The sequence below is a fragment of the Octopus sinensis genome, linkage group LG24, assembly GCF_006345805.1.
Source record: "Octopus sinensis linkage group LG24, ASM634580v1, whole genome shotgun sequence".
Taxonomy (NCBI): Eukaryota; Metazoa; Mollusca; class Cephalopoda; order Octopoda; family Octopodidae; genus Octopus; species Octopus sinensis.
In genome coordinates, this window is record NC_043020.1 from 27,081,395 (window position 1) to 27,096,394 (window position 15,000).

General features: G+C 41.1%; 1 protein-coding gene across 10 annotated transcripts in view; it reads left to right on the forward strand.

Moving 5' to 3' along the window:
- Positions 1 to 15,000, forward strand: part of LOC115223769 (RNA-binding protein 5) — a 101,056-nt gene that overhangs the window by 16,130 nt on the left and 69,926 nt on the right. Inside the window, exon 2 of one of the 10 annotated variants that reach the window (XM_029794426.2) lies at positions 12,849 to 12,913. The exons of the other annotated variants lie outside the window; for them this stretch is intronic. Coding sequence (XP_029650286.1) covers positions 12,911 to 12,913 — 3 coding nt within the window. The 5' untranslated portion in view covers positions 12,849 to 12,910. The remainder of the gene's footprint in view (positions 1 to 12,848; positions 12,914 to 15,000) is intronic. 10 annotated transcript variants of the gene reach the window in all.

The following is a 15,000-nucleotide window of genomic DNA, read 5'->3' on the forward strand; positions in this document are numbered from 1 at the left end:
CTACGCCTCTGTGGCATTAAAAAATTTTTTTAATTTAACCTTAGGTCAACCCTTGCCAAACAGACAGATACGATCAAAAGATATTCTACTGATGATCATTTCAATTTTATATTTATTTATTTATTTATTTATTAAGCAACATCCATTTTCTTATTCTTTTACTTGTTTCAGTCATTTGACTACAGCCATGCTGGAGCACCGCCTAAAAGGGTTTCTAGTCGACGATGTCGACCCCCAGGACTTATTCTTTGTAAGCCCTAGTATTTATTCTATTGAATTCTCTTTGGCCGAACCGCTGAGTTACGGTGACTTAAACACACCAGCATCGGTTGTGACAAAAACAAACACACACACACACACACATATATATATATATATATACATAGACACACACTCACATGTGTGTGTGTGTGTATACGACGGGCTTCTTTCAGTTTCCATCTACCAAATCCATTCACAAAGCTTTGATCAGCCTGAGGCTATAGCTGAAGACAGTTGCCCAAGGTGCCATGCAGAGGGTCTAAACCCGGAACCTCGTGGTTGGTAAGCAAGCTTCTTACCACATAGCCACACCTATTATGCATGACAGTGTGGTCAAGAAGCTCACTTTGCAACCACATGGTGTCAGGTTCAGTCCCATTGTGCTTTGTATATATCACCAGTCCCATGTATATATCACCATGATCACCGTGACTGACCAAGCTATCAGATGTTGCTACACATCGCTGGTCACAATGCACTTCGCATTGTTTTAGCCTTCAAATGACGCCACCCCGCTGGCTAAGTGAGCAGGCCAACAGAAGAAAGAGTGAGAGAAAGTTGTGGCGAAAGAGTACAGCAGGGGTCGCCACCACCCACTGTCGGAGCATCGTGGAGCTTTAGGTGTTTTCGCTCAATAAACACTCACAACACCTGGTCTGGGAATCGAAACCGCGATCCTACGACCGTGAGTCCGCTGCCCTAACCACTGGGCCATTGCGCCTACTCTACAATGTCATTCTAAAAATAATGACATCATCAAAACCTCAAAACTTATTTTCAAAGCAATGTGAATAAACAAACTTTACATTTCACAGAGAAACCTGAAATCTAAAGGATGAAAAATTAGAACCTGCAGATAAACCACGGGTCTTTTGGTAATCTGAATCAGAGATTGGATTAACTAGTTTTGTCTTGCATTAAGGTCTAAGGGATTGGCTTCTCTTCCTAGCTGGTCAAACTACCAAATAGTTGTTTTTAGTTCCCTGCCATTTAGTTATCTCTGATCATCAGCAATCCCGCTGTGACCATCCCATTTATTTTTCCTTCTGTATATCTTGCACTACTGTGTCCTCAAATCTGCCTTTCCCATTTTAAGGAGGGAAGTGTGTGTGTGTGTATATAGCACTCACTTTTTAAGAGCCTGTACAATTGAGCACTTCATACTGTTTCTGAAGAGGGAAAACAACAGCTTCTAAATGCACTCCTCACATATCATCATCATCATCATCATTTAACGTCCATTTTCCATGCTAGCATGGGTTGGACTGTTCGACTGGGGTCTGGGAAGCCAGGAGGCTGCACCAGGCTCCAGTCTGATCTGGCAGTGTTTCTACAGCTGGATGCCCTTTCTAACGCCAACCACTCCGTTAGTGTAGCGGGTGCTTTTTACGTGTCACCGGCACAGGTGCCAGGGGAGGCTAGCAACAGCCACGATCGGTTGGTGCTTTTTATGTGCCACCGGCATGGAAGCCAGTCATGGCAGCGCTGGCATCGACCACATACAGCTGGTGCTTTTTATGTGCCAAGGGAGGCTGGCAACGGCCAAGATCGGATGGTGCTTTTTACGTGCCACCGACACGGAAGCCAGTCAAGGCGGTGCTGGCATCGGCCACGTACAGATGGTGCTTTTTACGCGCCACCAGCACATGTGCCAGGGTAGGCTGGCAATGGCCACAAACGGTTGGTGCTTTTTACGTGCCACCGGCACGGAAGCCAGTCAAGGCAGCATTGGCAAGTATTCATAATAGTGTGTAACCTGGATTTTAGACCAGCCACACTGTATCCCTTGCGTGTCTTCATCATTTTACAGCTGTTTTCCATGCTGGCATGGGTTGGATGGTTTGACAAGAGGTACCCGGGCTCCATTTTGTCTGTTGCCCTTCCTAGTGCCAGTAGCTTTACAGAGTGTTACTGGGTGTTTTTAACGTGGTACCTGCTTGTGTGCTTTTACATGGTGACATGGGTGCTTTGGTGTGGAACCAACACGGGGCGATTTTGTGTGGCACCAGCACGTAAGGGATAATTAAACATATTGGCATCAAGAAGGACATCTAGTCTCAAAACAATACCTCAAAAAAAAACTCCTCCCACCCATGCCAGCCTGTTGTAGAGCAAATGATACGACCCAGAGGAATTGGTGATGGTATGTGTTGATAAATAGTTGGTGCACAGCTCGGATGTGAAATACAGTGGTTTACTGTGAAGAAGGAATGTCTAATGTTTTTAATACAGCACACACACACATACACGAGTATGTATTTATGTATACATACACATGTACATAAAAACACGTGTTTGTATATACATACACACATATATATAAATGTGTATCGTTACTATTTTAGCATGGCATAGCATGTAAACAACATTCTCTTTTAGAATGTATATAATTGAGCACTTTGTGTTGTTTATAAAAGCAGATGAAACAGCTTTTAAGTACACTTCTTCTACCCATATGTACACGTGTATGTAAATGTATGTACACCCTGTAAGGTCTTAGTTTAACATTTCAAATTTAATGGATCAAAGGCATAAATGAATAATTTTACAAAATTAAGAATTTACAGAGCTGGCGCTGAAGTCCATTAACTGTTTTTTGAATGGGAGAGTGAGAGAGAGCGAGAAATAATGGTTGTGTATGGTGGTGAGCTGGCAGAATCGTTAGCACGTCGGGCGAAATGCTTAGCGGTATTTCAGCTGCCGTTACGTTGTGAGTTCAAATTCCGCCGAGGTCGACTTTGCCTTTCATCCTTTCGGGGTCAATAAATTAAGTACCAGTTATGCACTGGGCTCGATATAATCGACTTAATACCTATGTCTGTCCATGTTTATCCCCTTCTATGTTTAGCCCCTTGTGGGTAATAAAGAAATAGGTTGTGTGTGTGTGAGAGAGAAAGAGAGAGATTTTAATAAATTCTGATGTTTGTTAAATTTTGTTGGCGCATCAGGGGATTGGTGGGGGGTTGAAGAAGAAGAAAAAATAATAAAGAGAATAGGCGCAGGAGTGGCTGTGTGGTGAGTAGCTTGCTAACCAACCACATGGTTCCGGGTTCAGTCCCACTGCATGGCATCTTGGGCAAGTGTCTTCTGCTATAGCCCCGGGCCGACCAATGCCTTGTGAGTGGATTTGGTAGACGGAAACTGAAAGAAGCCTGTCATATATGTGTATGTGTGTGTGTTTGTCCCCCTAGCATTGCTTGACAACCGATGCTGGTGTGTTTACGTCCCCGTCACTTAGCGGTTCGGCAAAAGAGACCGATAGAATAAGTACTGGGCTTACAAAGAATAAGTCCCGGGGTCGATTTGCTCGACTAAAGGCGGTGCTCCAGCATGGCCGCAGTCAAATGACTGAAACAAGTAAAAGAGTAAAGAGAGAGTGTAAAATTGAAGAATCACGAAGAAAACGACGTTAGCAAAGAGAAATAAACAAAACTGAAAAAACCGAGAGACTACTAGAATGAAACGGCTAACGAGCACGATAAAGAATGATCCAGATAGACGAAGGCTTGTATATGTGCACGAGTCAGATGGTGCGAATAAGAATGTGTACGAGAGATGGGGGCGGAGGGGAGAGGTGTAGCTGCTCTGCCAACTTTGATTGAACAGACATTTTCAGCAGTTATTGCTGTTCTCTGTTTACTATTTTATGAGACAGTTAAATCAAAGGATCTCTGTGTGTAATATTTTCTGATGGCATGGGGGTGAGTACAAGGAGAGCGTGTTCATCTCGCTGTTCGGAACCATTAAAAAGGAGGCATTTTTATTTATCTCCCTCTGACAGATGGTGCTGCTTTGAAGCGTTGACACTTTCTCGTTCTGTCAACCGACCGAGCCGGTTTTTTTCTACTTTTGAACTGTTTTGCCTTATGCCTATTTCTTTATTACCCACAAGGGGCTAAACATAAAAGGGACAAAGACAGACATAGGTATTAAGTCGATTACATCGACCCCAGCGCGTAACTGGTACTTAATTTATCGACCCCGAAAGGATGAAAAGCAAAGTCGACCTCGGTGGAATTTGAACTCAGAATGTGATGACAGATGAAATACCTATTTCTATTTCTTTACTACCCACAAGGGGCTAAACACAGAAGGGACGAACGGATTAAGTCGATTATATTGACCCCAGTGCGTAACTGGTCCTTAATTTATCGACCCCGAAAGGATGAAAAGCAAAGTCGACCTCGGCGGAATTTGAACTCACAACGTAACGACAGACGAAATACGGCTACGCATTTCGCCCGGCGTGCTAACATTTCTGCCAGCTCACGTCTCCCCTGGTTGATCCACTGCCTCGTCGGAGAAATTCCATTTAGGGAGACTGTGCAGAAGCGTGTTCTGTACTGGTGCAGGCATGTATCTTGCTTTGCTGTCACGTGGTTTTGAGTTCAATCTCACTGCACAGCAACTTGGGCTAGTATCTTCTACTATTGCCCCAGGCTGGCCAGTTCCCTACCAGTGAATTTGGTAGATGGAAACTTGTGTGGAAACCAAAAATATATTTATGTGTGTGTCTTTGTGTGTGTTCTCCACTACCACTTGATATCTGGTGTAGGTTTGTTTACATCTCTGTAACTTAGCAGTTTTTGCAAAAGAGCTTGATGAAGTACCAGGCATGAGATATTAAGTACCGGGGTTGATTTGTTTGACTAACCCTTCAAGGCAGTGCCCCAGCATGGCCGTGATCAAACGACTGAAACAGTAAAAGATATAAAAAGTATGTGATGTGTGGGTGTGTGTGTCTTTTGTTGATGTCTTTCACCCAGATGTCAAGACACTGGATAAACCAGACCTTTGGAGAAAAAATTCCTTGGTGTATTTGTTCTGCCCAAGTTCCAGGTACGCCACTCTCCCTATCGCTTAGCCAATGTTGTAAATACAAGGAACTGCATTGATTGGTTGTCAGTGGAGATACCTTTTGTCTAACAATGCTATTGTTCACAAAACTGATATGAAATGTATTAATAGCATCCGTCACCACCCACTATTCCTGGGTGAATTGTTGGTCTAGAGTCCTTGCATACCTTCTCTGTAGGGTTCTATCAGAGGCAACCATCAAGAGATTTTCTGGCTGGATTCCTCAGTGCAACTAGCTGAGACTGGGTATTATTATCCAGTCATTTTATTCATGGTCCACCCCCAGGTTTCCTCTTGCCTATTGGAGTGGCTTATAGAATCCATCTTGTGATTCTTTGCTCTGACGTACTAATCACATGCACTTGTACTTGTGGCGACATTCACCCTGGGCGGGTTGAGTCGGCTTCTTCTACTCATGGAAGAAGTTTTGTGGGGATATGTGGATTTCACAAGCGGTCCCTAAAAATCTCGCATGTAGAGACATCCTGTTTGCCGCAGATTGTCCACAGACGCAGGGACAGAACGGCCGAGGGGCCGCCAGTTGCCGAAGCAGACACTCCAAAGATTTTCTCCAGAGCCCCGTCTGCTGGGTTGTGGCCCTAATACCACTCGGTGCCAGACCAATCCGCTTTGGGTGGTCCTACAAGGAACCGAAGTTCCTGACGGCCGTGGGAATATGTGGATTTCACAAGCGGTCCCCAACAATGTTTGTTGCAGATTGTCCGCAGACGCAGGGACAGAAAGACCGAGGAGCCACCAGTTGCCGAAACAGACACTCCAAGGATTTTTCACCCGAGCCCCGCCTGCCGGGTTGCAGCCCTACCAGGAACCGAAGTTCCCAACGGCATAGCTCTGATTCTATCCGTTGCCAGCGTCAAGACCCCCCCCACGCACACACATACAGAGGCTTAGTCTTATGTATTGGTTCATGTTTCTTGTTTAACCCCAGGTTGACTCTGATTGAGCAGACCCATAATCATAGGCAATCCAGCCTCGATGATCTTGTCTTTTTTTAAGGGAATCCGTGACTACATTGTCCTATCTACTCCTCCTTAGTTAACCCTTTAGCATTCAGATTATCTAATACTTATTTACTCACATCCATTTTGGATTAACCATACATTATTTCATAGTTGTGAGACTTCAAAGATGTGGTTGTTTATTTTTAGAATGATATTGTAGGGTAGGTGTGAGAGACTGGATCTGGCTGGTTTAAACATAAAGCAGAATGTTTTAGCCGAATCTGACCATTTAAAATGCTAAACTGTTGAGTCAGTTACTTAGTAAAATTCTCCAAATTCTTGATGTGTATGTGGTGTCTGACCATGGTTATTTATAACTTTTTTATAATTTTATTTTTCCTGAACAACACTGGTAATATAGATTGCGACCAGAATTAACGAGCAACATGATTCATAGCATTGAAAATGTGACACAGTCGAGCTTGTTCATAAAATAGACGAAAACATGTTATTTTGTCTGTTCACGTCACTCACCTCTCCGGCCGGCCGGCACCCGACTTCAGTTCCAAGACAGGTCCAAAACAATGCAACATGAAAAACATTTTTAAAAAGCTTTATTAGTTTATATCTGTCTTAATGAATAGTTTCTACATGTTTCCACATGTATTTCATTTGGGTTTTTCCACTTAACCCTCTTGGGACACGCAGGCTGATTGTTCAGCCCAAGTGATACAAGCTGAAAGGACTTTGAAGCCGATCCATTGGCCTGATGGAACAAATGTTGTGAATGGTTGGTTTTGAAGTGTAACAGCTAATCAGAGATCATCTTTCATTAGATGTATCATCATCTTCATCGTTTAGCATCCGCTTTCCATGCTAGCATGGGTCAGACGGTTCGACCGGGGTCTGGGAAGCCAGGAGGCTGCACCAGGCTCCAGTCTGATCTGGCAGTGTTTCTACAGCTGGATGCTCTTCCTAACGCCAACCACTCCATGAGTGTAGTGGGTGATTTTTACGTGCCAGGCGAGGCTAGCAACAGCCACGATCGGTTGGTGCTTTTTACGTGCCACCAGCACAGAGGCCAGTTAGGGCGGCGCTGGCAATGGCCACGTTCGGATGGTTCTTTTATGTACCACCGGCACTGGTATCACAACTACAATTTCCATTGATTTTTGAGCAATTTCGATTCCGATTTCACTTGCCTCAACGTGTATCTCAATAGAAAAAATATTTTGTTTTTTTTTTTACTACACAGACCAAAACATAGTGTATCTCAAAACGGTCAACTCTTAGTTTTTTAGGGGTTTTTTTTATGTGTTTAAATGTGTTCAGTTAATTCTACAGAAGTTGAGGTTTATTTTTCTTCCATTGATTTCTGTAAAAAAACACAAATAAACAATATAAAGTTGGAAAAGTTGTCACTCAAAGCAACTTAAGTTTCTTGTATATGGCAAAGTAATTCAGCGAATTATGCTGGTAGACGAATCCGACTTTAACCCTTTTAGCATTCAGATAATTCCGTGAAACATAATGCTTATTTATTCGCATCGATTTGAATTAGTCATGCATTACCTTTGAGATAACAATGACGTGAGGGTTTATTTTTAGAATAATATTCAAGGGTAGATGTGACAGGCTGGATCTTAGCTGGTTTGAACATGAAACCAGTACAATATTTTGGCCTGGATATGGTCAGTTTAAATGCTCAGTGGTTAATAGAGTGAAGTCATTAGAAAATTCAGAGCCTGTCATATGATATGGTACGGGATAGAGCAATATTGAAATGATTGTAATCTGTATTGTGTTACAGAGCTATCCGAATATGTTGATGCAGAAACTATATACCTTCAACCGGCGTGGCTCTGTGGTAAGAAGCTTGCTTCACGGCCGCAAGGTTCTGTGTTCAGTCCCACTGTGTAGCACCTTCCTTGAGCTGACCAAAGCCTTGTGAGTGAATTTGGTTGATGGAAACTGAAAGAAGCCCATTGTATATATATATATATATATTATATATATATATATACAATATATATATATATATACAATGGGCTTCTTTATACACATATAGATACAAACACATATATATATATATATACAATGGGCTTCTTTATACACATATAGATACAAACACATATATATATATATATATACATGTACACACACACACACACATATATATACACACATGTATATATATATATATATATATATATATACATGTGTGTGTATATATATGTGTGTGTGTGTGTGTGTACATGTATATATATATATATATGTGTTTGTATCTATATGTGTATATACATATATACACACACAAGCCTGCTTGTGAGTGGTGGATGGAGGGCGATATGCGGGGAATACTTGTATATCTTAGAATAATCACGAGATCTATATATATATGGTAATATATGTCCTATGTGCTGATGTGCCGTGATTCTATTGAACCTTGTTACTAATTAATGTGCGTGTGTGTAGACACACAATTCTTTCCTTGTACCTCTATCATACTTTCACCTCCTTCGGTACTATACTCCAAGTTTCATCTGACCTGTACATTTAGAGTTGTGTATAAGCATACGTATACAGTTATTCAGAGCGGTTACTGTGGAACCTGAATTTTATAATACCAACAGGGGGAAAATACTTGATTTTGAATGAATGTACACGTACGTACACACACACACACACACACACACACACAGGCGTGCACATATACCATGGGTGTAGCCGGGATTTCTATTAAGGGCGTTTCCAAATATTAAAAAAATAAGTAATACCAAATTAAAATAAATGCTAGATAATAATCGTATCTCACATACCAAAGGTTACTTTGCTGTATACCCAAAGATTTTTTAGCTATCATTTTGCTTTTTAATCAATTAAATCAATTAAATTCATTAGGTGTATGTGTAATTGTCTGTCATTTATTATTTGATCTCTATGTTTATTGTCGTTAAATGTCTCTCATTTATTATACCACATCAGTGTTTATTCTCCGTAGTGTGGATTTATAATGAACACAAACACTTTTAATCTATCCGTTAATCCATCATCTCTGACCATTATTCCTGGGAAGGTTGCGGGTATTGAGTGCTCAAACATCTGTGCCTTAGCATCCTATACGAAACAACTGACATTGGACTTTACTGCCGAGGCTCAATATTATTATCCAACTGTATCATTCTTGGTTTACAACCGTGCTAGTAGGGTGCCAAGAGCACCATCCGAGCATGATCGTTGCCAGAGCAGCCAACTGGCTTCCATGCCAGTGGCATGTAAAAGGGCACCATTCGAGCATGAACGTTGCCTTACTGGCACCTGTGCTGGTGGCATGTGTAAAAGGATTCGAGCGAGGTCGTTGCCAGTACCGCCTGAATGGCCCCTGTGTCGGTGGCACCTAAAAAGCACCCACTACACTCTCAGAGTGGTTGGCGTTAGGAAGGGCATCCAGCTGTAGAAACTCTGCTAAATCAAGATTGGAGCCTGGTGCAGCCATCTGGTTCACCAGCCCTCAGTCAAAATCGTCCAACCCATGCTAGCATGGAAAGCAGACATTAAACGATGATGATGTTTCCTACTGATTGGCTCAGCTTGAAGAATTCAACTTGCAATTCTTTCATTCTGCTTACATGTTCCTAGTACCAGTTGTGGCTTCTCAATGAAGAGAAGTCGTGGCTTGGCCAGGAGAGACTCCTTGGTCTCGAGGCTACACACCTTGTTGAGTAATGTTCTTCCAGATATCCTTCAGAAGTATTCCATTCCAGCCACTTATATTTGCAATTCGTCATTATACAACATTCATGTGGGTAAAGTAAAGGCACATGGCTCAGTGGTTAGGGCATCAGGTTCACAATCATGAGGTAGTGAGTTCGATTCCTGGACCAGGCTGTGTGTTGTGTTCTTCAGCAAGACACTTTATTTCACGTTGTTCTAGTTAGCTCAGCTGTAGAAATGAGTTGAGATGTCACTGGTGCCAAGCTGTATCGGCCCCTTTGCCTTTCCCTATATAATAGGCTTCTTCTAGTTTCAGCCTACCAAATCTACACACAAGACTTTGTTTAACCCCCAAAAAACTATAGAAGACACTTGCCCATGCTGCGGAACAGTGGAATTGAACCCAAGACCACACTGCCGCAAGCTTCTCAACCACACAGCCATGCCAGCAATACACACACACACACACACACACACACACACACACACGTATAAAGATAGGCAGAGAGAGAAATGGAAATAGAATTCAAATGTGTGTTAATTTTTGTTGCTTAAAATCTGTTTTGAAAGATTCTTAAGCTTAATACACAAGTCTATAAAAAAAGGGGTGGAAAAAATCTAATTTCTAACATCACCTGAGCAAATGTCAGCATGTTAACACCTGAACTGTATGCTTGGATATAAGAAAATTATGTCACAAATATTGATTATTTTTGTTAATGAAGTCTTGAAATTATATCTCAATGTTTTGCATTCCATGCTTTATTTTCCTGCTGTTGATTTCATGGTAAATGTATGTTGTTAGGGAATACCCCATTCATAGAAATTTTAATATCTGAGCTGATGTTTCCCTATGTGGCCACTTAACCTGCTAGAAATAGCAATACTAGTCTCCTTTAACCCTTTTTTGCGACCCTATTTCCAATGAAATTCATTATCCCTTGAAAATAATTGAAGTTTTTTTTTCATTATCATCATTATTATTATTATTATTATTATTAAGAGGGGTGAGCTGGTAGAATGGTTAGCAGATCTGATGAAATGCTTAGCGGTATTTTCTCTGACGTGTTACATTCCGAGTTCAAATCCCACCCTGATCAACTTCACCTTTCATTCTTCTGGGGTAAATAAAATAAAGCAACAAAATTTGAAACCATTATTATTAAAAGGGGGGCTGTTGATTAATTAGTATTGTAAGCACATTCGACTTGATGAATGTTATGTGATTTTTTGCTGCTTCTTAGGTTCTGAGTTCAAATCTTGGTTGGGTCAGTTTTTGTTTCTATCGTTTTAGGGTTGATAAATGATAAGTACCAGTCAAGTACTGGGGGTCAGTGTTATCAACTAACCCGCTCCCCTCAAAATTGATATGTGCCTTAATTAGAATTAATTATTAAGTAGGTGGTGGAATGGCAGTCATGAAGTGTTCAGTAAAAATGCCTTGTGGTGTTTCTTCCTGCTGTTTGTGTGCTGAGTTTACATTCTGCCTTGGTTAACTTTGCCTTTCATCTCCCCGGGACAGATAGAATAAAGAATTCACCCTTTTGATACCAACCCGCCTCTGGCTCTGTAGCACAGATGTCTTGTTTTCAAAAGTTCTGAATTAAAATCTTCCACCAAAACTTAGCCACAGTTTATGTTCCTAACACTAGCTTAATGATAACTAAGTTATTTTACTAAATTCTGTGTTATATTTAAAATTCATTGAAAAGAAAAATTAGGGTTGATAAATTCATTGAATGTTAGAAACCCATTTTTGCAAAGTTTAAACTCTACATCTTTTTTGTGCTTATACAGCTTCCTACCCAAACAGTTCCCCGTAGTTGGCACATTTAATTATTTCCTGAGTGTTTTTTCCACTGAAACAAAGTATGTTTTCTGTTATATTTGAATATAATCAAAGATTCGGAAGGATTTAGTAAAAAAATGACTAATTTTGTCATGATTAAACTTCTGTTTGCCATATAATAGGAATTGTGATGGAAAGTTTTGTTTTCAGTATGAAAGCTTTAAATAGAGACAGTTTTGTATTATGAAACTAGAGGTGGACTTAAGGCAGATTGGTGTGGAAAAAGGGCTAAAGTACTTAGCATTTCAATATGATGTCATTTACTTAAACCTTTCTTGACCAAATTTCTAATGAAATCTTTCTTTGTCGTATTTAAATTGATTTTTGGAAATAATTAGGATCTTGGAAAAGTTTGCTTAATTAACTTTTTCATTAATGGCGTTGGTGGTTTAGAATATAATTTAACCAAAAGTTCTCATGTTATATTTTGTAATGTGGAACCAGGAGAGATTCTTAAGATTGCTGGTATGAAACGGGCAATCAGTATTCAGTATTCCATGCCCTTCTTTTTGATGGGTGGGGTCCAAATAATCTCCCGTCTCACATAACCCACCCATTCTCGACAATTTTAACAAAGTTGGTATTGTTTTAGGGCGGCGAGCTGGCAGAAACGTTAGCACGCCGGGCGAAATGCGTAGCCGTATTTCGTCTGCTGTTAGGTTCTGAGCTCAAATTCCTCCGAGGTCGACTTTGCCTTTCATCCTTACGGGGTCGATAAATTAAGAACCAGTTACGCACTGGGGTCGATGTAATCGACTTAGTACCTATGTATGTCTTTGTTTGTCCCTTCTATGTTTAGCCCCTTGTGGGTAATAAAGAAATAGGTATTTCGTCTGCCGTTAGGTTCTGAGCTCAAATCCCTCCGAGGTCGACTTTGCCTTTCATCCTTTCGGGGTCGATAAATTAAGAACCAATTACGCACTGGGGTCGATGTAATCGACTTAATATGTTTGTCCCCTCTGTGTTTAGCCCCTTGTGGGTAGTAAAGAAATAGGTATGAAACAGGCAATCGGTATTCAGTACTCCATGCCCTTTTCTTTGGGGTGGGGTCCAAATAATCTCCCATCTCACATAACCCACCCATTCTCGACAGTTTTAACACAGTTGGTATTGTTTTTACTTCCATTGCATGTCCAAGCCATCGTAGTTGCCTTTCAAATTTTAGAAATCAATGGTTCTAATTGACGTACTGCCGTTTTTTTCAGTTTCCTGCTTCAATCTCATTACTCCTGGCGATCAAAGCTCAACTCAGTCATTTCCTGTCAATATGGTATATGTATTTCCGTTTGCCGTGTTTCATGGTTGTATCCAGCATGTTTTAAGTGTGTTGTGTTATTGATACTCCTAGAGACAGTCTCTCTACTCCTTCGGCACTTTACTTCCGACGCTCATTTCTGTGTCCTAAAAGCTATCTCCCTCTCGCTATCTCTCTCTCTCTCTCTCTCTATTTTATTTTAGTTTATTTTATTTTATATCCTCTGGTGAACAGTAACATCTTTGGTTGTGGGTTTTTAACAAGCCAGTCATTGGTTCACAGTTTAATTAACGAGGGAGCATTTGTGTAACTTGGGCAGAACAAACACTACAAGCAGTTTTACTTTGAAAGCACTGGTTTCCCAGTTTCTTGCTTATGTTTACATCTTTCACCTCTGCGTATTACTAAAACACACATACACACACACACACCTGGCACAAAGCTACCTCTTCCAATGCTGTGTCACTTCTCTGTTGAAAGGGTTTCGTTTTATGAGTTCCTTGACAACCTCGCTATTACAGATGCCATGCACAAAAAGCACCCACTATTTTCTAAACTGGTTGGCATTAAGAACATCCAGGTGTTGAAATTTCGTCAAAGTGGACACTGGAAGTCGACACAGATCCCTTATGCTGGTCAGACCTTTTTGGACTGTTCAGCACATGCTGGCATGGAACACACCTTAAACAAAGACGATGACATAATGGGTTTCCATTGAGTTTCTGTCCACAAAAACCTCTCTGAAAGGACATTGGTCAGCCTGAGACTGTGGTAGAAGACGCTTGCCCAAAATACCATCACGTAGTGGGATTGAACCCACGCTTGCAGTTTACCACCTAACCTCATTAATATCTTTCAATGGTTTCTTACCTGCCTTTCAACTGTTTCTTGACTTATATATTAGTAATACAAAAGAGGTGAGAGCAAATGAAAGCGGGAGGTTTATAGGGTTCTGGTGCTACTAATATTAAATCTCTCTTTTTCCATTCTATCACTCTCACTGCCATTAAATATTGGCTTTCTAAATAGAATTTTATTTATATATATATATATATATATATATATATACACACACACACACATGCACGCGCGCATACACATTCAACATATGTCTCTTGAGTTTCTGTCCATCCACTCACAAGGCTTTGGTTAGCTCAGGGCTATACTAGAAGATTCTTGCTCAAAGTGCCACACAGTGGAACCGTACCCAGAACCATGTGTTTGGGAAGCAGAATTCTTACCACACAACCATCCCTGTCCCTATATATACACACATATATATATAAAAGATAAATTCAACTGTAGTTCAACTCTAGAAAGTGAACAAATGTGAATACAGCTTATTATTGTGTTTGCAAATAGAGAAATAAGGAGATTGCCCTGACATTTCATGGCTGGTTGACCACTTTTCAGATATCAAGTCTCTCCGACATGCCTTTCTGCCTACAAAGAGTACTTCTTAGTAATTGCTGTTTGTTGGTTAAGTCTGGGTAATTAAGAGCAGCACACGAGGCCTTATTTTCTGGACCCATCCCTAATACTTCTGGGAGTGAGTGGGGGAAAACCCCTTAACTCCTGGGTTCTAACTGTAGAGAATAGTGTTATGAAGATATTGAATTCCCTTCAAATTGAAGTTCTACCTCAAATCTTTGTATCGGGGTGGACTCCGCTAAAGCTAACCAAGAACTGGGTAGTTGTTGAAATCTACCACCCCAACAGCACATACATAGCTATCTGATAAGCTTCTGTTTAATTTCTGCCTACCCAGTCTCACTCACAAAGATTAGGTCAACCCACTGCCTTTGGTAGGAGATAATTGCCCAAGGTATCGTCTAATGGTTGTGGTTCTCGACCATTTTCTACCTATGGACCCCTTTCGTCTGTCTTGTAATGACATTCACCCAGGAGGGGTTAAGCCCTACTGAGTTTACTGTATTATGGTTCAAAGTGGCCCATGCACATCTGCCTGCAGCATGTTGAAGCCATTCCTGGTTCCTGTAATGGACACCAGCTGTCCAAGAATTTGGACCTGGAGATTTCCATTTCCAGCAACTTTCGAGGGCCTCCTCCCAGTGGCGTCGGGCGTCAACGAAGAGCCCTCG